The sequence below is a fragment of the Labeo rohita genome, chromosome 3 (genome assembly GCF_022985175.1).
Source record: "Labeo rohita strain BAU-BD-2019 chromosome 3, IGBB_LRoh.1.0, whole genome shotgun sequence".
In the NCBI taxonomy this organism is placed as follows: domain Eukaryota; kingdom Metazoa; phylum Chordata; class Actinopteri; order Cypriniformes; family Cyprinidae; genus Labeo; species Labeo rohita.
In genome coordinates, this window is record NC_066871.1 from 37,790,835 (window position 1) to 37,815,800 (window position 24,966).

At 37.8% G+C, this 24,966-nt stretch overlaps 1 protein-coding gene across 3 annotated transcripts in view; it reads left to right on the forward strand.

The window, feature by feature from the left end:
* Positions 1 to 24,966, forward strand: part of cep112 (centrosomal protein 112) — a 186,593-nt gene that overhangs the window by 77,139 nt on the left and 84,488 nt on the right. For all 3 annotated transcript variants that reach the window (XM_051106590.1, XM_051106591.1, XM_051106592.1), the window contains exons 19-21: positions 513 to 620; positions 7,762 to 7,944; positions 19,206 to 19,436. In XM_051106590.1, the coding sequence (XP_050962547.1) occupies positions 513 to 620; positions 7,762 to 7,944; positions 19,206 to 19,436 (522 nt within the window). The remainder of the gene's footprint in view (positions 1 to 512; positions 621 to 7,761; positions 7,945 to 19,205; positions 19,437 to 24,966) is intronic.

The following is a 24,966-nucleotide window of genomic DNA, read 5'->3' on the forward strand; positions in this document are numbered from 1 at the left end:
TGTGTCTCCAGTGATCATCATCTGTTCAAGATTCAGCCCACATCAAAGTGTTCAACACTCTTTTCCTGCCACCCCCTCTCTTTCTTTTTTTTGCTGTCCATTTGCATTCATCTGTTTGTAACAGCATCATAGAAAGGAATGTCCTCTGGATAACCGGACATGGCCTTGACTTGCACATGCTAAATGTAGATTATCTTCAGCCAGCTAAGAGATTGAATCCTGTGTTGTATCTTAAAAATGTATTCATAATAATATATGGTATAATATAAAACACGACCAAAACTCATATATAGAGAGAGCACAGGGTCACACACAAATAAATAATACCAATAATAATCAATCCATTTTACATAAACTGTTTTACTCAATATTTGTGCCCTGTGTGTTTTTAAGCTTATTAGAATCATTGGATTATCAACATGCCAGTGTTAATTTTACTCTGGTAAAGTTACTCTGTTGTGCCCTTCTCGTTAACAATATTTCAACTAATTCATTGTGTTTTCTGCTTTCAGATGGAGAAAGTAGAGGCTGATCTGATTCGCTCTAAATCTCTACGAGAGAAGCAGTCTAAAGAGTTCAGTTACCAGCTGGAGGAGCTGCAGCGAAGATACGAGCAGCAGGTCAAACTTCTCTTAAAATCCATTTGCATTACATTAAGTGTGACTAACGGTTTTCTTTTGGTAGAAATGTAGATGAAAAAACCGTTTACTCAAACTCCAGCGTTATTACATTGAGCGACACAGTTCATATTCAAATTAAATTGTCTAGATGATTTCTTTAGATGACTGGATATTCTGTCACAGAATCAATAATAGATTTATTTTCACATTTTAAGGTCCCTTATCATATTCCATTCAGTCTCCATTTCCTCCTGATTAAAATGTAATGAGTTCGTTGTTTAATTAAATTCTTGTTAAGTGATAAGATGCTAGCTTGTTAACCTTTTTACTGACTGACACAAATGTGACTATCATCCCTTTTTTTTCTTCTTGCCAATATTGAAATATTGTTCATCTAACAATCTTATCACTTTGCTATTTAGCAGTATATATTACATTATAGATTATTTACATTGAAGCACTGATTCAGTGCCAAACAGATTGGGTTTTCAGTAAAATGATAATTAGAGATAGAAAAACGTATAAGCATAAGAGTGATGTTCAGTATTTTAGCAGATACAATGCTGCCAAAAAGACATACTCAATTGAGATTTCACATCCAAAGCATTGCTGAGAAAATGTTGTAATTTGATTATTTGTTTAGTAATAGCGTAATTTGATTTCTGTGGATTTCTGGAATGCAGCGGCCAATCAGAGGTGTAAATTAATCACGATTAATCGCATACAAAATAAAAGTTTGAGTATGCCTAATATGTGTGTGTGTACTGTGTGTAATTATTATCTATATATAAATACAAACACATTCATGTATATATTTAAGAAATATTTACAAGTATATGTATTTATTGTAATTTTTGTATAATTTATATTATATATAAAAAAATATGTTTTGCTTAAATAGCATATTTCTCTTAAATATATACATTAATTTGTGTGTATTTATATATACAAAATCATTACACACACGTATATTACATTTACATTTATGGCAATGGAAGCAATCAAAATCAACAAAAGAACAATAACATGCATGTGCTATTACAAGTCTCAGCCTAACGCAGTACACGTAGCAAGTTTTTTTTTTAATTATATAATAAATAAAAAGAAAACATTGTTTTGTATGCGATTACTCGCAATTAATTGTTTGACAGCCCTAAAATAAATTAATTAAAAAAAAAATTGATTACTTTTAAATTGAGTAATCAGTAATTTAATTGCTTTTCCAGAGTAACTTGCCCAACACTGGTGATCGATCTTGAATGCTACCGTTAGATAGATATACCTACATTGATTGTCATTTGCTTTGTCTTCAGTAAGCCTGAGAACATTTTACTAGTTTTTACTATGCAGTAACTTGCAAAATAGTCTTAAAAAAGAAATGTGATAGAATCATGGATCGTGCCACTTTACCTTTTGCGAGAAATGATAACCTCTGCTAACTATAGTGTTTTTTTAATAACATAATTATAACATTTTTATTTTTTACCATAACAATTTCTTACACTTTTCAAATACTGTATACATGTAGTGTTTTATAGTGGGCTTAGGAACAATATGGTAAGAGTAATTAAAGCAATTATGAAATTTTGGCAGAAACACTGTTTACCAGTTTAACTAGGAATCATATCAAAACAGCAGTATTTGTAAAAGAGTCCAAATACACACTTTTTGAAAAATAGTTAAGATCAACAAACTACTGTCAAGCTGACCATTATTCATCTTCACAATGTTGTTCTCTATTTTATCTATGATGGGTCTATAATAAATAAACTGCATCATGACAGACAACACTCACTTAATATTTCTAACTTGATTTTCCACAGTAGATGAATATTGATCTTGTTCTTGCAGCAGCTCATTTGAACTTGCCCACATAATGCATTGTGGGTGCTCTTTGCTCTTTCTCATGTTATTTAAAACCAAGACAAATAAATCCATCTTCTGGTTTGGTTGGTGTGCTCAGCAGTGGGTGAGTATGGCAACAGTGTGACATGGCATACTATAAGAAACTGCATTAAAGGGGTCATCGGATACTAAGTTTACTTTTTCATGTTGTTTGAACATTATTGTGTATTGGCAGTGTATGTACAAATCTACCCTATAATGATAAAAATCCATGCAGTGGTTTTTAATTAATCTGTAAAAATAATATCCCCTTTTTCAAATCGAGCCATTCTCAGATGCCTGTCAGTGTGCCATCACACCGACAGAGGCCGCTCCCACGATATTCATGATCCCACTTCACTTACAGCAAAAGTGTGTATAAGCAGTTTTTATGAATATTTGCGATCGTCTTTCCTTATAACGTGGTAGTTAGGAAGTTTAGCGGCTAAATGTGGCTAAAGTAAACAAGATCGTCATTCCACAGAGAGAAGAGAGGGGCGGAGTGAGCAGAGCTCATCTGCATTTAAAGGAACAACCCCTTAGAATGAGATGATTTTTGCTGAGCTCATTGTGACAAGGTAAAAAGGGTGTTGTTTTACAAAACCATTGAGAATTTTTAATCAAAGTATATTAGAGACTTTTCATTGAGACCCTAAAGAATCATATCAACTTGTGGAAAATGGGCATCCGATGACCCCTTTAAGAAACAACCTAAAACTGAAAAAAACAATCTGCCTGTGGAATCCAGTCCCACTTTGACTCCAAGTCACTTATTTGTAAGGCCTGTTCTAGCTAATCGAATTTAACAATGAAGTTTAATAATGGCAGCTTGCTGTAACATAGTTCTGTAATCCCTGTTACGCACTTTGCAGTTATGCAGCTTACTGTGTTCATAAAACATATGATTTAGATTGGTAGCCAGTGTGGAAACCAGTCTGAAATCAATTTTGCTTGTAATGTGACATGTATCCACATAAAACTAGATAATCAACTAGAAAAGTAGGATGATGAAATATCAGAATGGAGCCACATGGCTGGAGGGTGGTTGAGAATTAAAACAGAGCAACTTATTGTATTTTGATAAAAGATTACAAAGACAAACAAACAACCACTGTTGTAAAATAAATAAAAAATATTATATTTAAGTCAAGTTTAATAAAAATATAATTTAATATATTCATGGCATGTTTTCCATACTTTTCACTTAATTAGCACAAAATAATATTCAAATATGTGTGTTTATATGAACCAGTACACCGTCGTCAGTAAGTGAAACTTCATTTAGTGTTGCTTCAAATGTTTGAGGGTTTTGGAACCCTCAAACAACTCTACAATATTCCTCCTTCATCAAAGGGCAAAAATTCAGGCTAGTGGCTATGCAGCTAGGTTAGCTCGAGGATGGGGAACAGGGTTGTGGGAGGGAAACAGGCAAAAATTCACCTCCTTGTCTAGTGTTTGCTATGCTAGTTTCCTGTGGTGCTCACAGCTAGCGGCAGACAGGTGGTTAGTAAGAATGTGATTGAAACTTGTTTCTATTGTTCTCACCCGCATGGTCAGATTGTCGATGTGAACTGATTAATCATTCACAGTAACACCAGGAACATGTAGCCTTTTTAGAATATAGATATGTTTAGTCTTTAATTTCATGTCAAACAGTGTGTTGAATTTTGTTCATTTGACCAAGGGAAAATAATTGTAGTGGTTATCAAAACCAGTAAATATATAAACTAGCATTATTATGATCAGCAGGCTGGATGATAAATAAGTGCTGTGTTTATTGTGTAACTGAAACACAAAGGCAGATTTTTGTGAGGCTTGGTCTAAGACCATATGAAAATTGGAAAATATTTTTTTCTGGAGCAAAAAGGTTCAGAAGTTAGAGAAAGCAGAAAAAACTTTCAGCTGATGGTGGCACTAGAGGGTGACCACCAAACAAGCAGATGAGCCAGACTGCTATTCAGACCTATCTATTTGTAGTTATTTAGACTGTTCATATACGTCAGTCCCATAAACTGGCTCACGTCAGTAAATGATGGGGGAAAATGTTATTATTATTATCATTAAAGCTAAATGCATGAAATATTGCAAGTAATAATAATAATAATAATAATAATAATAATGGTCAGACATTTAGCAATTTACCAACTGTCTCTCCCCTCTTCTTAACACACGTGTTGTGTCAGTTATAATTGCTGTGATTGTATGACTAGAGAAAATAATAGCAATTTTAATGAAAGTGTGGCAGATACGGTTGCCAAGGTAACAAGCCCTCAAATATGTTGAGTGTCTAAACTGATTTGTTAAGAAATTAAAAGCTTGACCAGACCAGTCATGGCATGTCACAGTACTGTCAATAATAGTAGGCTTAATGAGTAAGTCTTGAAGAAATGTCCAGGTCATATATCACCACAAAATCAAAGAAATACATAAAAGAAAATGTCTATCAAAAAGTATATATGATTATTTTACATTATAACATTTTGCATGATAATTAAGTGTATTCTCCACTGTAATAAAAAAAGAAATGGAAAAGGTCCTGATAGTTTTTGTGTGTGTGTGTGTGTGTCTGTCCAGGACATTGTACAGACATGTTGTTAAACCTAAAAACACAACACAATCCAATTGTGTACAGTACATTGGGTCCTATTTTTATGGACGTTTCTTATTAATGCAAAAAATGATCTATTATTTAAATGAAGTACTTTTACATCATTTTGCTTCACAGTTGCCTTAAAAATGTCACAATGCAAATTATTGTATGTCTGAAACTATGTTTCATATTATTTTCAGGGTTAAATATGGCCTGAAATAGACACGAGTTTATGATATTCACGCCTGTGCTGTGGACTCATGTATTGACTATACAATACTGTAACGTTACAATACTACAGTAATACATTTTACTGATTTGTCAAGAGTTTAGGAATCACTGTGAACCATCTATTAGCATCTGTTCTTCTGAGAGCAACTTTTTAAAGGTTTTTAAAGTTCGTAAAGCATTAGTTGACTGAGCCCCCGATGAGTTACCGAGCTGAGATGTTTATTGCTAGTTTAATGAGTGTACTGTGGTCTGAGGGTCATTTTAGCTATTCATGTGGACACAAAGAAACATTCCCCAGGATTCCTATCAATGGGACTTTAAAAGAGTCCATTTCTATAGAAGTGTTGTTTCTCTTTGACCTCCTCACCATTTGACGTCATGCCGGGTTGGAGTGCCGACACTGAGCTGATGTCTGAGGTCACAATGAGTAGGAAGTTACGCAGTATATGACATTAGCAACATCCCACTCACAACTGTGAAGGCTGCGTTTGAGGATAGCAATCTGTTCTATCAATCAACATCAGCCTATTTGGCCATCTTATAATCTTTCTTTCTTTTGTTCAGTTTTTCCCTCTCAAACAAACCGACGGAATGATCCTTTTCGGAGTATCTGTACTCTGAATAATAGAATATATTTTCCGCCACTCTTCTTTCTTCAAACAGAACCCCTACTGAGTGCCGCCAAGCTTTCCTCCTGGCCGATACCGCACTCTTTCCCCGGGGAGCCTCCTTCAGTCGCCCACCGCCCCATGACCTCAACGCTGGCGCTCTAGGAGGGGGCGCTAATCACATCTGCCCAGTGACAGCAGCCATTCAGTGCTGGCGCTTTAAGAGCCCGGCACCCAGCAGCCCTTTCTGTGACGTTTCAATGTTTTCAATCTCTCCCCCACCCTTCGCTTTCCCACTGTCATATCGGCATATATTTGTCGTGGATTTTCACCCTGCGTCGAAAAAAATTAACTCAGAATTGTCAAAACCAAAGCCTTGCTTTGTCGCTTGTCCGACAAGTGCTGTGGGATGGGTTTAACCCATCACAGCGAGCTGTACGCTGGGCTTTAAACTGAGGTAATCACTGATCACGGTCTATTCATCTGTCATGACGTGTATATATTGCAAATTAAATGGTTGGATTGTAGTGTACCTACCAACAGAGATCTTAGGGATCAGCTTCTTTACCCGAGGTTAGCATATTAATGCATTGCGAGTTATGAAGAAATCTGTCCTATTCCTTTAAAACCAGAGGGTTGCGTCCTTCGGCGGTCCCTGATCAATTAGTTGAGGCGCTTTCTGTTGGCTGTTTGGTTTTGCCCTATTAGAGATGTCTGCTTGCATTCACGTCTGCTATATCTCTTCTTCTACAGTGTCGAAGGGCGAAATCAATAAAGCTTGTGGATGAGGAATCTTCTTACCAGATCTTACTTGAGCTTCTTCAAAATCCACTAAAATTGGAAATGCTATGGGGCTGTTTGAAGCGTCTTTTGTGGCCTTGTGCCTGATTGGCTGGGGGAATCGAGCTGAAATCCCATTCATCACCTACACTCAATAGCACCACAGCAGCCTCTAGCTGGCAGGCCAGGTAGGGTGCCGAGCCACACAATGTGGGGGGATTAGCTTGAAAACTGCAGGAACCAGGCCTCTCGCTGTAGGCTAACTGGGAGATGGGGGCCGGACCGGCCAAGGTCACCATCTCCCGTCCGGAGGAGAGTGGGAAAAGACCTTGGGAACATTGGCGCTGCTTCTCATCGCCAGGCTCGGCTCACCGCACAGCAGGTGCAAGTCAGCGAGATAATGCCGCTGCTAGCTTTTGTGTTCTTTCAACATTTTCCTTCTTGCTTTCAATGCTGACCACATTTTTTCTGAAAAAAGAAGTTAGCGGGGATGCTGAGCGGATTGGGATTTTTTTAGGCTCTTAATTTTCCCAAAGTGCAACACTTCGGATAAGGATTCAGAAGTAACAGTAAGTGGTTGTTAAAATTGCAGTACGTCCACCATGACAGTATACTGTGTGGACAGACAAGTAAATTCAAAATAAAATGAAAGTATTTTCCTTTTTATTTTTGAGCAATCTGTTGGAATAAGTAGAATTACAGGTAAAAATCTGCAAATGTATAATGTGTTTCTTTCTTGTGTTCATTTCTTGCTTCCTTGTTTTTAATACACCGTTTGATTTACAATAGTCGTGATAATTTTATATATGCCACTGGCCTTGACAGTGCACTTTTTTTCTAAAGAGAGCTGAAAGAGCAGCTAGCTTCTCGTAATTAGCTTAAAAGTGGGAGGACAACAACATGTGAGATCATAGTGATGCAAAAACTTGCGTAGGCTTCTTATGTTGTGAAGCAAACGTGAACTTTTTTCTTCGCTGAGCCATGCACAAGTTGTCATGACGACAGGGATGTTCCGCTGATGAAGTCTTACTCCTTGTTGTCCAATCAGATTGTGGAACTGAAACTGCAGCATGAACAGGAGCGGACGCACCTACTCCAGACACACAATGCCGAGAAGGACAGCCTGGTCCAGGACCACCAGCGGGAAATCGATAGTTTGGACAAGCAGGCGAGGGCCGCCATGGTCCAGCAGCAAACGCAAACCCAGGAGTGGAGGAAGCGCGATGCTAAGGTGGGGGGTCTCTTCCTTTCCGTCGCTTTCTGTCACTATTTGTTTTGCTAATTAGGATAATGTTACAATTGATGGCTATTTCACATTGTATATGTTATTTCATTATCATACTTGCTCTGTTTCACTACATAGAATACCGTTTTCAAGGTACTTAAAAAAAACATAGTATTTCGCATACTTTTTCGCAACATTGTTGTCATGTTTTAGTGTACAGTGCGGAAAAAAACAAGGATTTAATTGGGATGAATTCTAAAATGCAAACTTATTGGCGCATTATTTTTATGTGCGACTTACCACTGTGGGATTCCCTTAAAAATTTATTGGAAAAAAGTGTCTGAAACCACAGGATGCTGGATGAGGAAGGTAAATTTCCCAGCCCATTGCCATTGTGGCCTTTTATTGTAAACCGTAGGGTGCATTCTTTTTTTCTTGGGTTGTTTATATTGGGGTTAGTAGTATCTGTGCACCACCACTGAGTTCTGGTTTTGTCGCTGCGGTGTTGGTAGCATTTATCTGCTAATAAGGGCTATTCTCTAATATCTCATAAACTACTGCAACAGGCATATGTCATTTAAAAGGTATTAATGAGCTCTTTAGCCATAAAACCTCCATTTTGGACATCAGCGGGTTTCTGGTGCCTGTTGTGCCAATTGCCCTGTCCGCGGCTTCCCTCTTCAGCCTGCTATCGTGAGATCCCTGTGGGAAGCCGTTTGATAGCCTAGCCCCCAACTGTGGATTCATTGGACTTGTCAACCCCAAGATTAAATGTAAATTGTCAGCATGGCTAAACCATATTTATTAAGAGACACAAGTTCAGAGATGTTAAAGCCGCAGAGGACGTATCGCTCTATGAGACATTCCAGTCTCAATTGATAAATTGGCAAAAATGTATGATAATGTTGATCTACTTATGAAGTGGTCTATATTTAGTGTTTTTGAGTAGAAGTTATTTTCTCACTCAACAAATGTATTGTTTGTTTCCGTCTGTTTTAAAGTTGTGCTATTAGTAGGTTTGTGTCAGTGATCAGTTTTTTTAGACTTTCAAAAGTGTATGCAAAAGACATCATGTTGTACAAAAAATATATAATTAAATACTAGTTAAAACTTAAAACTGAAGCTGTCAATAAATTAACTCAATAAATTATCATCATGTATATTCACCACCACGTAAGTGTCATCAAACGAAACCCAGTGTTGTTGAGTATTCATGTCTCAATGTCCTCCATCATGTACCGAATAGTTAGTTGGCACTTAAAGGAAGAGGTTTGTGGTTTGGCTGATGTCTTCTGCAATTCATTGATGCAGTTTTGGCCAAAAGTACATCAAACCCTCTACGGCCCAAGAAAAATCTCCATTCCCAATAACCCCCTCCAACTCACTAAGAGTGAAACTCATCTCATGGACTGGATAAGATCCCAGTAAAAATTTGAAAGAAAATTGACAGGTAAAGAACTGATGAAAACTACTGCTATTCATAAAGCACTCAAACATTTTTTGTTTTCTTTTCTTTTTACTGCAAGCTTTAGAGACCCAAGTTTTGAAATGGATGGTCCCCAAACCATACCTTTTTGGAGTGGCAGACGTCCTATAGGAAGCGGCGCACTTCTGTTTAGCTGTTGTAATCAGCTCAACAACGTTGCTAATAAGGGCCAACTCTGCAGCACAGACTCGGGTAGAATTTGTGCTTTTATGTGGTGTCATAACAGCTACTGAAAGCTTTATTTTGAAGTGAGGAAATTCTGTACAGTAATGTCTTAATTTCTTCACTTTCATGCAGCATAGCTTGACAAAACACCTGCAAGAAAAAACGGAAGCTTCTGTGTATTTCACAACAACAGCTGGTAAAATGCTGTAACATCCACACAAAACAAAAGTGTGAAAATAAAGTGGAGTTGGTCTGCTTTATAAGTGATCCAAACTCAGAGCACCTGGAACGTTTTTACTATGAATTGAGCCGCTCAAAACACTGAACTGTGTCATTGCAGCGCAGCTTCGAAACAGACGTAGTGATGTTGTTCATAGTCCTTGTCCATGCCACTAATGTTGCTATTACTTGACATTATGGGCTTGGAAAACATGCAAAACAAATCATGATCTCCGTTTCACAACTGTACAGGAACCTGGGGAACGTCAGTAACTTGTGAAAACACTCTCCAAAGGAGAAGTTTTCAGCAGTCTTAGAAGATCTGAGCAGTGTGTAAAAACGTAATGGATAAATTTGTACTCTGTAAAAATGGTAGAAGATTGATTGGCATTTGATCCAAAACAACAATCGCAGTGTCAGCAGACAGTGACCTTGTTGTATGACTGAGGCTTGCTGGGAGATTTAAATAGAAATTTATATATATGTTCCCATCTTAAGGAACATTGACACCAAGAACAGTAACTTTAACAATATTTATACAGTGACTGTAACTATTTTAGCGTCTACACCAACGCACAATGGCGTTCTGTTTACTATAGGCAACATGCTGCATTTGTTTGGCCATTTAATAGGAGTCTTCCACAACCTGATGACAGCCTAGTAAATGGATAATGCACACTTTTCCTTTTATGTTTGAGCTTTCACATCTTTACTGTAGTTATGGATATAGTGTAGAGATACAGGTTGTTTTGGGAGGGAAGATTGGGACATGACTTAAACTAGTGTCACTTGTCACAGGTAATCTGGTCACAGAAAAACACAAAAGTATTACATGCATTTCTGACTATCTCTAAATGTGGTTTGAGTGATCAGACCACAGGACATTTTTTGACTTCCATTTAGTGCTGACCACTGAAATGAATGGCAGGAAACAAGATCAAAACATCAAGATCAAAAATGATGCTAAGTTTCCTGTGCTGTTTTTTTCTGTTTTGGTGTATAACTAAGTATTCTAAGTATACACTGTAAAAAATAAATAAATAAAAAATAAATGAAAACGTGCAGGTAATTTTCTGCCAGGACAATATACCTTAAGTTTAACAAGAGTTCCTTTAATCTTAGAACACAGTGCAATACGTAATTCAGAGTTCACCTGTGAAAAATTAATATGGTAAATATTCCATGAAAAAAGAGTATGTGCCTATTATTCTGATTGCCTTGTATAACACATGACTAATGAGTGATTTAATCATTAAAACATTCAGTGAATTTTGATTCAAAAGTAAAGTGTGAGCAAATGGAAGTGCATAAATAATGACTGTTGTCAAGTAGGTCTCTGACCACTCACCCCATACGGTCAACAAAAAATAGTCTGCCCCAAACTAACTCCAGTGGTTGTGCCAGTGTGGCTGTGGTTGAATACTGCATTGTATCCATTTAGTAAAAACGAAATTAAAAGTTGTATGTAGAATTATAGTTTTTACTTCTTCCTTGCCAGTCCTATGTGCGTGATTTTAAATCTTTTGGTGAGATGTTTGTCAAGTCAGTTCACATTCCCTATATGTGCACACATCACCAGCAGATAGTACAGGCTGATCCAGTGACGGGTAACACCGTCTCTTCCTGGAATCCATGCTGTGGAAAGCTGGCAGTATGAATGGACACCCTTCACACACAATGAAGATGAGAGATTCAGACTCATGTCTTGATGTGGTCAGGACATCATGAGCGTGCGAGATGAGCAAATGACTCGTGCTTTTCTCACAGCATAGGGAGCTTTTGTTCCAGGTCGCGGTGACTTGTTTTTGCTCAGTACCGTTGGTTTGTCATGCCCTATTCTAACCCGCGTTGCGTGGAGTCAGCGTGTGTTTTCCTGTTAGTTGCAGGGAATCACAGCACATCTGGTTTTACAACCATCATTGGAGACTTCATGTTTGTCTACAAGTTCTAAATTCAATTTCCATTCAGTGGTCCGTTAGATTTATCCCCGCCGTTTCCCCTACTCTCATGCATGGCTGTGGAGGGCTGTATCGATCTGAAGCAAGATGATGAGGGAGTTCAAATCCCCTCGTCTCTAGGCTGGAGTCTGTGTATTAGTTTCCTTGGACTCTGCCGCCCTCCGGGTTTCTGTTTTCTTTAGTCTGTTTGAGGATGAAAAGACCAGAACATCAGGATGGTTCTCAGTAAATATAGTTGCCTGCAGCCAGCACAGTAAACCAATACACAGCAGACTCCAGAGACCACATGCGCTTTAGTGCCCACTCCACACGTTTACAACAGTCGGGTGCTTGTGCTCTTCATAACTATCATTATTATACAGAAAAAAACAGTGGTCAGAATCTACACTTACATTTGTTTTCACTTTTATCAGCTTGCACGCATTAAGCCTTGTTTACACTGAGCAATTTTTTCACTGGAGGTCGCCAGGTCGCTGTACTGTTGATCTCTAGTGAGTGTTGCTACTGCTGGATGATTTAAAGCTGAGAGTTAAGTAGTATTTCATTCTATTTGAACAAGTATTGATATCCTGATATAATGAACATGAACTATTATCAATACACAGAAACGTGTGGTGAAATCACCAACAGAAACTTTCACCAAACCGTCTTTCATCTTATAGAGTCTGTTATTTCAATATCTCTCAGTATCTCAGTATCTGAGCTTTGATCACGTTAGCCCCGCTGACTTCATTTCCACTGATAGTCACCAGAAATGGCATCTAGACATGTCACTGTAGATTGCTGTATCTGTAAAACTTTATATTATTTTAAGTGTCCTTAACTACTATGTACTTACATTTCAATTAGTCAGTTGATACACGTTTTTACATTGTACTTACATTTAAAAATACCCTTCTGTAATTGCATCTGTAATTACAATTAACTTCTGAAGTTAGGGTTATAATTACACTGTTGGCCCTACCTCTACCCCTTAAACCTAGCCATACCTCCAAATCATGCTCAATAGCAGCAAGTGTCATACTCTACGAGTATGTAGAGTGGAAACCTTTATTAAATAAATATGGATGAAATATGGCATGATGTAGACATTTTTTACAAACTACTGTAATAAAACTTATAAATACTATAAACATGTATTTTAGTTCCCCTTACTCCAAAACAAATTCTGTAAATTTAATGATATTCAGAACAGAATAGGAAAGAAGAATATGAATATAAAACAAACATAAACCGTATTGACATTAATTACAAACAGCATTTATTATAAATGTCAAGCTAAACAAATTTATTTAAAGCTAAAAACTGAAACACACACACACACACATATAATTATTATATATGCAATAGCTGTAGATATATATTTTTTTGTTTTGTTTTGTTTTTTTGCTGAATGAGAATTACTGCATATTTCATTTGATTTGATCTCCAGACAGATGTTAATATCTCAGACACTTTCAAAACAAAGAGTCATTTATTTTCATTTAGACACAATGTAAGAACAGCAGATGTTTCATTCTGCCATTCAAATCCACTATTACGTTTCCTTGCGATTTCATTCTTGACAAATTCCATGTTTTTTTCAGTAATGTAACATGGAGTTCAAACAGCATGGGAGAACATCTGAAATCTGTGGAGTATAGCATCATACCGCTCTGATCGGCAAATTAATGATGCTGTCAAACTTTCAAAGAACTTGATTCCCCAGTAAGAGATTAGAACACAGAAAATGAAGGCGGACATGGCATAGGAGATCAGGCCTGCTTTCTGATGTGCCAAAAACAACAGGCTTGTTGACGGCGGTCACGTTGTCTCTTGCGCCAGCAGGGGGTTTGGATTCAGCCGTTCGAGTTGTCATGCCGCCCAAGTAATCTTAGAGCTGTAATCTAGGCAAAGGGTGGCTGCTTTGCAGAAGCTCAAATAGAGCACAGTTATTAAAAGATTTTGTTTTGTAGTTTTCCATTTGTGCTATTCCATAGTTGTGATGACTTTACTATTATTCTGAAATGTGGAAGAATGAGTTGTCCAGACTTGTGACTGGTAAGGTACATTACATCATTGTTTCAATTGTCTCTCTAGAACGAGAGTGGAAGCTAATCCAACTCAGCCATGCTGCATATCCAAAAATCATCGTTCAGATTCTTTTTTTTTTTTTTTTTTTTTTTTTTTTCCACATTTCAGGGCATATGGTTGACACAAAGGACTGTTTGCCAAACCACGGCTGTTTTTAAGCAGTCATCTAATGACATTGTCTTGATTTCAGCTGCTCTTTTCAACTCTGGAAAACACAAAACAGCACCATCATGAGCCGGTCCATCCAGCTGTGATGGGTCACGGAAGATGGGCTCCAGCAGACTGGCTCTCACCACCAGATGGGCCCTCGATGATGAAAAGGGTTTAATCTCTGGCCAGACATCACTGAAGCAGAGCACGCACAGACGCTTTTCACTAGGCTTGACGTTGAACTCTTAAAGACATGCAAATGCATTTCAGCCGAAGATTTGGATCGCACCGTCATTCTTTCATCCAGAATGGTGCTGTGGTCCTTGAAAATGCAAATTGAGGAGCATGCCACCCATATAATACCTCTGAAATCACCATAAGAGAACACGGCCCGCCATACTCTGTCTTGTCCGTGCCTGTCCTGTTTGAGCAATGCTGTCAGGATAGCTCACTAGCTAATGTTTTACAAAACCTGGTTAGATGATGCCTAGTCTCAACCTCAGACATCACGCCCACGGACCGCTGGCTGAAAGTCTGATGCATACGGAACACTTAGCTGGAAATACTTCAGGTCGTCATTGGATTGGTTGAATTATACAGGATTTCCGGGAGTCATGTGGTCGCGTTCTTCAGTGTTCTGCCTGGAAACAAAAATGCCATGGCGACAAACCCCCTCACGAAAGAAGAAAGTCGTCGTGTAACAACTGTGACGCTGAGCGCATATCAGGATCAACTAAATGCTGGATAAAATATGTCCGAGAGTTTTACACACCGGTCTGTTATTTTGGCAACATTTCCACGCCCCTAAACATGATGTGGCACAAAAATGTGATTGGTTGCTTTACCTGTCAGTCATATGGCCTCTTGGGCGGGCCTTGGCCATTTAAACAGCCGAGGTTCCCAGACCTTCAGTCTGAAGGTCTGGCTACGCAAGACTAGATGATTATTGACCTCAGCTTTACACACTGAAGATACACCAATTTTTCACTTTACAAATGTTTAATCCCAATCTGTACATAGAATTCTGTTAATGACCACTGCTTTTCAATCCTCGTAATATATAGACCAATTTGGAGTAGACGTCACAGTTAAATCACTTGCAGCTGCGTGCACATTGTGGTGGCAGAAAAAACACTGGTAACAAATGGAGTGAAACAGGAAAAATCCACGGAATAAGACATAAAATATATTGTTGTGCCTTTGGATGTCAGAATCAAAATGCAAATAATTTTTGTAGAATACTGTTGTCAAAAACTCCATTTGAAGCTAAAGACGTTTAAACAGACAGACTGATGGATGAAACCTGCGATGATTACTTTTTTTTTAAAGCATACATTTGATTTAAACAATAGGTCTACATAATATTCACATATGCAGTTTATAGGAAACATATTATATTAGCCCTACAGTTACAGCATGAAATACTATTTAAAACCATAACATTCTACATTTACCTATTATATCTCACAATTCAGATTTTTTTTCTCACAAATGCAAGTTTATATCTCGTATTTCAGGCTTTATAACTCGAGTTTGTCCATTTAGAGAGGAAAAAAAAGTCAGAAGTGTGAAATATAAACTCAAAGAAGAGAATGACGAGTTGATTTTTCTTATCAGTATTGTGAGATATGATGTCGAAATTGCGAGAATTAAGTCAGAATTTTAAAATCTAAAAGCAAATTTACCTTTTTATTCTTTTATTCCAAGGTTTCCATAGACTGCCACTTGAAAACTGTAATTTTTTGCCACCAGATAGATTAATTCACCAAGTGAATTGGTTGGTTTTAAGAAGCCATTTCTACTGGACTGCTATATGAAGAGTTCAGATGCAAAAGCCTCTAAATCCATCTGACATATATCTTTAAAATTTGCATTTCTTTCTGGCCACTTTTATAGGTTTCTATGTAAGTACTGGTACTTCTGATTGGGCTGAGGCTGGAATTTAGCGAGTTTGAAGTAAAAGTATTTGATGGATGTATAATATGTTTCGAGTGCATTCACTCAGTATCATTATCTCATTTTTGACCGAGATGGCTTTTAGCTGGTTTTGCATCTGAACACTTCATATCCAGTTGTATCCAATGGATCACAAGATCTTTATTGTCTGTACTCCCATTAGTATTCACCACATTGTAGCTGCTCATTTGCATAAACTGTACTAAACTGTAAAACCATCTTGCACTGAAGTCGCGCTGGCATTGGTTTTAAATGGGGTTTTCACATCAATCCCATAGAAGAACTAGTTTTGGTTCTCCAACAAACCTTTCAGTGAAAAGAACCATTTTTTCTTAGTGTGAAGAACATCTAAAGAACCTTTTTCCACTATAAAGAAACTTTTGTGCAATGTAAAGATTCCATGGATGTTAAAGGTTCTTCATGGAACCATAGATGTCAATAAAGAAAAGTGAAGTGGAGCAGCACTGACAAGAAGCACTGTGCCATTGTGAGGAAGTGCTGTAGATGAATTTGTGTAGCCCCTTACAATGATTTAGATCTGTTTGAGCCTATTTGCCGAGGAGTTCACAGCAAGCCCCGCAAGCACAGTTTTTGTGTGTTTTGGCCAGTGTATGCTTATTTTCATTTTTGTATTTTGTTTGTTTTGGATTCCTAATGAATACGTGCATAAAAAACAGAATATATCACAGTCCGTCCTACATTCCTCTCTCTCACTTCGTTTTAATTAAATTCTTTTGTTAAACTGTTGAAGTTACATCACACATGATGCGACATTCTCAGTGGTTATTGCCTTTCATTTTCTGTGCTAGTTTCTCAGCTTCTTTTCATAAAAGCACGTCCAAGCCCATCAAAGATGCATCAGAAAATTCTTCCCAGAGTCCAGTTTAAGAGGGAATTATAGATTAAAGGCTCCTCCGAGCCGAGATCTAATAGCTTTGTGCCATTGCAGCAGCATGTGGGCTGGTGCTGCGCCGCTCTGGCCGTATTGGACCCGCGCACAGTCTTGGCATCTGGGTGTTTGTGCGACACAGCTTTGAAGTTTGCTGCTATTCCCCAAGTGGCCGCAAAACAACTTCAGATGCTTTTCCGACAGACGTGCCACGTGATGCACTTAGCAGTCTCCTCCCAGGGATGTTTGGGAGCGCGAGGAGCAGACGAGGGACTGCCAACATGCCAGACTCTACCACAGCCACCGTCTGCATGAGGGTTAAACACTTTGGGAGTGCAGATTAATTGATATCATTATTACAGACAGGATCTGCTGGTGTGTATATGGCTGTTAGCCTCACTTGTGCTGTTAATTGCTGATGTACACCATATTTCTGTAGATTTAAAGTGTCAAGTGATGTTTAAACAGATTTTGAGAGTTGGATTCTCTGTACTTCAGAGAATGTTCCTTGTCAGTTCTCGTTATTAAGAGAGAAATCCTAGTTTTCATAATCTTTCAACATTCATCATAATTATAATGACTTTTCTGTTCTGTTTCATGTAACCAGTGTAACAGGGGTGGGGGAAAATCTCCAATAAAATCACATTAAACAATTAACCAATAAAATCATAGACTACTTTTCACAATTTTATCAAATCCCAGTGGATACAGTTGAGTCATTATTTCCTGCTTGCTTACTTTAGATTATTCAGAATTATTTGGAAATATAGGTCACACTTTATTTTAAGAACCTGTTAACATTAATAATGGAATATTAATAGTTAATAGTGTAAGTTGGACCTTAAAGGAGAACTCCACTTCCAGAACAACAATTTACAAATAATTTACTCACCCCCTTGTCATCTGAGATGTTCATGTCTTTCTGTCTTCAGTCGTAAAAAAAATTATGATTTTTGAGGAAAGCATTTCAGGATTTTTCTCCATATAATGGACTTCATTGGTGCCCTGAATTTGAACTTCCAAAATACAGTTTAAATGCAGCTTCAGAGGGCTCTAAACGATCCCAGCCGAGGAAGAAGGGTCTTATCTAGCGAAACGATCAATCATTTTTTTTGAAAAATAAAAATTTGTATACTTTTTAAGCACAAAAGCTCATGTAGCGCTAGCTCTGGGATGCACGTCCACGATGCTACGATGCTTTTGTTTGTAAACAGCGTTTGACTTACTTGCACTTCCTTAGTCTTTGTGCATTCGCTTTGTAAACACTGGGTCTGTAGTTCCGCCTCCGTTCTGCGTGATCTTTCGACGTGATTTAATAGTACGTAGCGTCTTGGACGCACATCCCAGAGCTAGAGCTACACGAGCTTTTGTGCTTAAAGTATGCAAATTTTTTATTTAAAAAAAAAATGACAGATCGTTTCGCTAAATAAGACCCTTCTTCCTCGTCTGGGATCATTTAGAGCCCTTCAAAACATTTTAACTACATTTTGGAAGTTCAAAATCAGGGCACCAATGAAGTCCATTATATGGATAAAAATCCTGAAATGCTTTCCTCAAAAATCATAATTTCTTTACAACTGAAGACAGAAAGACATGAACATCTTGGATGACAAGGGGGTGAGTAAATTATTTGTAAATTGTTGTTCTGGAAGTGGAGTTCTCCTTTAAAATAAAGTGCGACTGAATATATCCATTTACAGAAGAACAGTGTGAATGCAGCATGTTAAGCGTCAGGTGGCTTAGACCCATACGTTTGGCCCTTTTACTACTAGCAGTGATGCTAGTAACACTACCTATTCTCCATAACACTGTCTTTACGTACTCAAGTTTCAACCATCGGTCACTGTGTCAGACGGTTCTTGACTCTCTGAACAAGGTCCCTGACAGGTCTATCAAGGGCTAATTCCGGTGGTAATGCCTCTCTTTTTTCATTATCCATCTACTCTCTTTCACGTTAATGCGAAAGCTCATTGGTAAGTGGTCTCAATGAGGTTTTTCATCTTCCTGAAATGAGAAATGGCAGCGGTACCTTGTCCCCATGGGTAACTGACCTTTGATTTGCGCTAATTTTGCTCATTAAATCAAACCGCTGACCTTTGTGGAATGCCGAGCTTTGATGTTGAACTCTTGTGGCTCAGAGATCAGAGGCTGTAGTGTCTGTTTTCCTCTTCCTGGCTAGAATGGGCACAAATGCTCCACTCATCCTGCTTGGCTTGTTTCACTTATCCTCTTTCTCTCTATCCGGACTCTTCTGTCTTTTTTCACTTTGCGTTCAATTTCCAAATTCAGTATTCCATAAACACATCATCTGTTCCATCTATGTGTTCATCTTAACGGATTTACAAATTTCGTTGTTTGTGTTTCTCACCAGACCATCTCTGATCTGGAGGCCCAGGTGCATTCTCTGAGGAAGGAGCTATTGGCAGCCCACAGTCAGAGGAAACAGCAGCTGACGGAGTTGGGTGTGCTGCGGGAGGAAGAGCGACAGCGGGCCACTCAGGATCAGCAAGCAGCTGTGGACCGTCTGCGGGCCGAGATGGATCACGTGCGGCAGGACCTGGAAAGAACCCACAAGGCTGAAAGAGAGCTGGCCCAAGAGAAGGTTGGTGTAGAATTCAGACAGAATGTATTTTTGATGTTTTAGGTTGCAATTCAAGTCCCACACTTCAACCCATCTCCATCAATTGTATAATGTGACAGATGGATGACCTCTTAGACAGGCCGGTCATGATTAGGCTTGTTCTAAACCCTGTTGAGTTACTGAGCAACTTGGTCGCTCACACACTTAACAAATTACACATGGAGACTCAACTACTCATTCGCAATTGATTCAAATAAGACATATGTGACCCTGGACCACAAAATCAGGCATAAGGGTCAATTTTTTAAAATTGTGATTTATACATAATCTGAAAGCTGAATAAATAAGCTTTCCATTGATGTATGGTTTGCTAGGACAGTATTTGGCCGGGATACAACAATTTGAAAATCTGGAATGAGAGGGTGCAAAAAAATCTAAATATTGAGAAAATCACCTTTAAAGTTGTCCAAATTAAGTTCTTAGCAATGCATATTACTAATCAAAAAGCAAGTTTTGATATATTTACGGTAGGAAATTTACAAAATATCTTCATGGAACATGATCTTTACCTAAAATCATAATGATTTTTGGCATAAAAGAAAAATTGATCATTTTGACACATACAGTGTATTTTTGGCTATTGCTACAAATATACATGTGCTACTTAAGACTGGTTTTGTGGTCCAGGGTGACATATAATACATAGATACAGTATATGTCTACTGTATTTGCTTTAAGTCAACAGCACTGCTATCTTGGAATGGAAGTCAACAGAGAATTTTGTAGAAATATTTAGAGTTTACCACAAAAAATTGGAAGTCACTTATTTGTTTCTGTTATTTGTTTGGCACTACTAAATCATAGATTATCAGATGTTTGTTGCAGACCAATTCTTACGAACATCAGTTAGAAAATACAGCATTTGTCAATTGAATGTTACAGGTTAATTAGTAGATCTTGACCTTTGCAGCTTGATGATAATCAGCAACAGTTACTAATGTGGTATCTACACATTAATATATAATTTTCCCATCTTTCTGATGTGAGCATGTCAGTAGGCTAATGTCATGATTACTCTAATAAGCACAAACATTGTGATACTCTAAGGGCTTTTCACTGGCAGATTAAAAAGCTGACAGTAACTGAAGGGTTGTGGGCTCCGACCCTTGAAGGATTCACCAAAAAGTATTTACTCTCCTACATGTCATTCCAAATTAGAGAGATATTTTTTTCTGTCTCAAATCTCATTCAGTTCAAATATTGAGACATGAGAATAAATAACGGTAGAGAGGAAGATTTCAGTGGACTATTTTTAGGTGTTTTTCTAGGATGATTGATATTATGTGTATGTAACTTAAGCTGGGTGCACACTGCAGGATTTATAGTAGTCCTTTACGATTGTTGCTTGTCAGACTGTACGAACATAATGATCACGTCACATTCGATCTCAGTTGTCATTAACATCAGAGAGTACTGACAGTCAAGATACGTTAAAAAGGGGTGCACGCAAGAAGACTTGTCCGGAGTTTTACGATTTCAACCCATACTCGTTCAGTGACTATGAGTTGCATTTCACATGGGGCTGAAATGTTGGCTATCATAAAAAAAATGTATATGAACGGCGGCAATAACAGCATAAATAAGGAGAAGTAAGAAGTTTAAGCAGCACTACACAACCACATGAAAGCAGCAGCACAACCGTAGCAATCATAGCAAAGGCAACAACATATCATAGGAATTGTGTTAGCAGGGTCCGGTAGAGCCAGAGTTTTTGGTGGTTAGAAGAAATCTCTGGCATTAATTCTGATCATGGCTTGTCTTGAAAAATGAAGACAATTTGATATTCATCATAGGAGAAGTCACACTGCAGGACTGTGCACCAAATCTTGACTCTGCTTGTCAGTTAACATGTCAAACTAACGATTAAAGACTACAGATTTTAGCCTAGGATCAGAGAAATCTTTTAGGATTTGTGAAATTTGTCTCAGACAGCCAAATCATATAGCCAAAATTTTACAAAGTGTGCCCGGGCTTCAGCCAACAATAGCATCACACTTTTCACTTTCCACAATCAATTGCCACAATTCAGGACTACTTGTATATAATTAGACACTATTTATATATAAAAAATAAATGAATAATTCACCGCCAAACCTGTTGAGCATACAACAAAAAAAGTTAAACTTGTCGGTAGATCAATGAATACAGAAGGCTAGATTCTCACCTAAATACTTGTGTGTTTGTGTACACAAACACATTCGTACATGTTCATTAATGGTTTGTGTTGGCTTGAACTTCAGCACTGAGGGGAATAGATCTCCTTAGTATTTAATTAAACACATTAGCCCCTCTTTGCCCCGGCTTTATCAAGGTTGAGCAAGCAGACTTGGGCGACTATACCGGAAATCCTGCATCCTTTCTGTTTTTAAAGCTCTTGATTCCAGCCGCAGAACCGAGGGCTGGAAAGCAGCTGTAATCCAGCACAGGTTGGCCCGGAACTGGCTAAAGGTGGTATTGATCAGAGGGTAATCCTGATTAGGCCCATCAAAGCGATTAGTTTTCATTAAACTCATGCACCACTGCTGACTGCACCCTCCCCCAGGACATCTGCGGCACATTAGCATGCCATTTGGCCTCTTCATAAATCCTGGGCCTACATTTTGGAACCATATGTGAGTACATTGCTGCACATAAATCCCATCTGAAGAGAATTCCGCCTCGCTTTTCCACTCTCAGGCTGACACGTAAGGCTTGTTTACAAAATCAGTCTCTGTTTCTGCCACCCCTCATCTGATACTCATCCTGACCTGCGGCTGAAAACTTCCTCTGAAGAAACTTCAACAAAGTCTGTCTCTGAGACTGACTGACACACTTCAAACTAGAGCTGCCAAAGTTAATGTGTTTTTAACACAGTTACATTTTATGGAGATCACACATTCATCATTTGATGATAAATGAGACTCGTTTAGTTTAGAACAAAACAAAACTTTCCAAAGGGGCGCTCACACAGAACACGTTTTTCCATTCCAGTGCGCAACTTTTCCATTGTTTTTCTATGTACGTCTCACACACAAGCACAGTTTTTTTTTTAAGACGCTGTGTCAAGTTAAAAGAATTTTAATACGCGGTGTCGCTCATCAGTGTCGGTTCCAAGCTATAGTTGACCAGTCAGAAGACCCCCAGAAGGCGGGGCAAGTGTTGCACATCTTTTGTTTACAGTAGCAATTTGCATTGGCAACCATTTTATTTGATGCCACCATGCCAGAGGAGGCATTTTGCGCTGGAGTTTTTTATCAATTCCAGTCTCTTGTGAAGGGCCCCATAGACTTTTATCAATGCAGTAACTTCTTCAGACTCTCAAATTTCCAGTTTAGCCAGCTTTTAATAATTAAATTCATTCATTCAATAAATCAAATGATTTGTTGTTATAAATGCAGAAAGACTAAAAACATAACTAAGATGTAAATGTAGTCCAATAGAGAATACTAAGACATATAATGGGCCTTTGAAGAAGGCACCTTGTGGTTTTAAGGAAACAGTTAATAACTGACAGAATTGTGACCATTGTGTGGCAAATAAGAACATTATTATCAGTGATGGGAATAACGGCGTGATAAATAAATGGCTAATAAACGGTTACTAACAGCGTTATTTAATCAAACGAATTACCGTTTCCCCCATTACAACGCCGTTACCTTTACTGACAGTAAAATGCGGCGTTACTATAATTTATTATAATATTATTATAATTTTATTTTTCAGTTCATTTGAATGAATGTGCAGCGTACCTGTATTTGACGAACCATAAACTCTACTGTGAAGCCACACAAATAGCTGTCGCTTTGTCTCACACACACGCAAAGAATGATACAGAGCGAGAGAGTCTTATATACCGCTATGACGTGCTACATGTAAACAATATTATTTGCTGTATTTTTCTGTCAAAATAATGGAGTTCTTTTGGAATTCTTCAGCTTTTAAGAACTGCCGGTTTCTCAGGGAATCTAATGTGCGAACAACAATCTCATTGGCTGGTGCTCACCTATTATCGTCCCTGTTTTGATTTCAGCAAATCAGTTCGAGTGAACGCAGATAACGTGATTAATATTCATTGACCCAGCAGCTCATTGATCCTTGGTGCAGTTTATATTGTTATTTGTAGTAGAATTCGTAGTAGTTTTATCTTATCAGTATTATTTTTAGTTTTTTCCCCCCTTTTTTACAGAAACACTAAATTACAAACAATATCTTAAGCACTACCACCAGTCCTAAATTCAGTCAACATGACAAATATGCATTCATACATGGTTATTCTAATTACTAAAATGCTAATTACTAAATTATAATGCAAAATGATCATAATGTCATATTATAATGCTTGACTGACTGACGCTAAGTGTCAGATATTTAAAAATCTGTGCCATTAGGCTATATATATATATATATATATATATATATATATATATATATATATATATATATAGCAGACATCAGATTAATTTAAATTTCATTCATTTAACATATTTAGTATTGGGGGCATCCAGGTTATTTGACATATTTGAACTTTTTTTTTAAGTAACACAATAGTTACTTTCCCTGGTAATTAGTTACTTTTAAAATGATGTAACTCAGTTACTAACTCAGTTACTGTTTGTGAGAAGTAACTAGTAACTGCAACTAATTACTTTTTTAAAAGTAACATTCCCAACACTGATTGTCATGTATTCTAAAAATTATCAATCAGATGTAGCAGATGTAGAAATGTTTATGGAACACACAAGGGGAGTGACAGTTAAACATCTTTGGTGTTTCATGAAAGGCAGAAAGTCACACAGGTTTCAAACTTGCGGGTGAGTAAACAATGACAGTTTTCATTTTTGGGAGAACTGTCCCTTTAAGGCATTTCTCACAGAGCAGTGCAGATTAGTCATAAAGAGAAGCACAACAAATGGATGCTATCATCACACTCACATGTATTCTGCGTAAGACATGACTCTTGTGAGGTAAGTATTGTCATGATTACTAACACAGATGTAGATAAATATGGCATAGTGAGACAGATTATGTTAGCGTTGGCCTGTCAGAGTGACCAGGCTATTATAGTGCAAGGTAAAGTAGATAAACCGGTTTTGTGATCTCTCTCTAGCCAGAGGCGCAACATCAAACTCATTCCTCCAGAGTAAAGCTGTTTTATCCTCTGAGGATTAACTAAACATCTGACTCACACACACATACATACGTCTCATTTTGCCACCGTTTCATAGCTCACCATTGTAATCCAGTACATGAGTCATCCATGGTGTTTGCTAAGTCATGAGTATTCTTCATATTTAGAGTTAGGAATTTACACAAACCTCTATACCTATACTAAGTTTCTGCATCATCTGTGTTACAATCATAAATGATTCCTCAAATGATTTTTCTATGCTGTCAGACTTTCATCTGGTGGACAATAAACTGGACAGAAAAATTCCTGGCCTCTGAAGTGCACAGCTGATTTTTGATGTGATAGGTGGTAAAAAAAGATTATAGAAGGCTCTTTTGGTTTAGG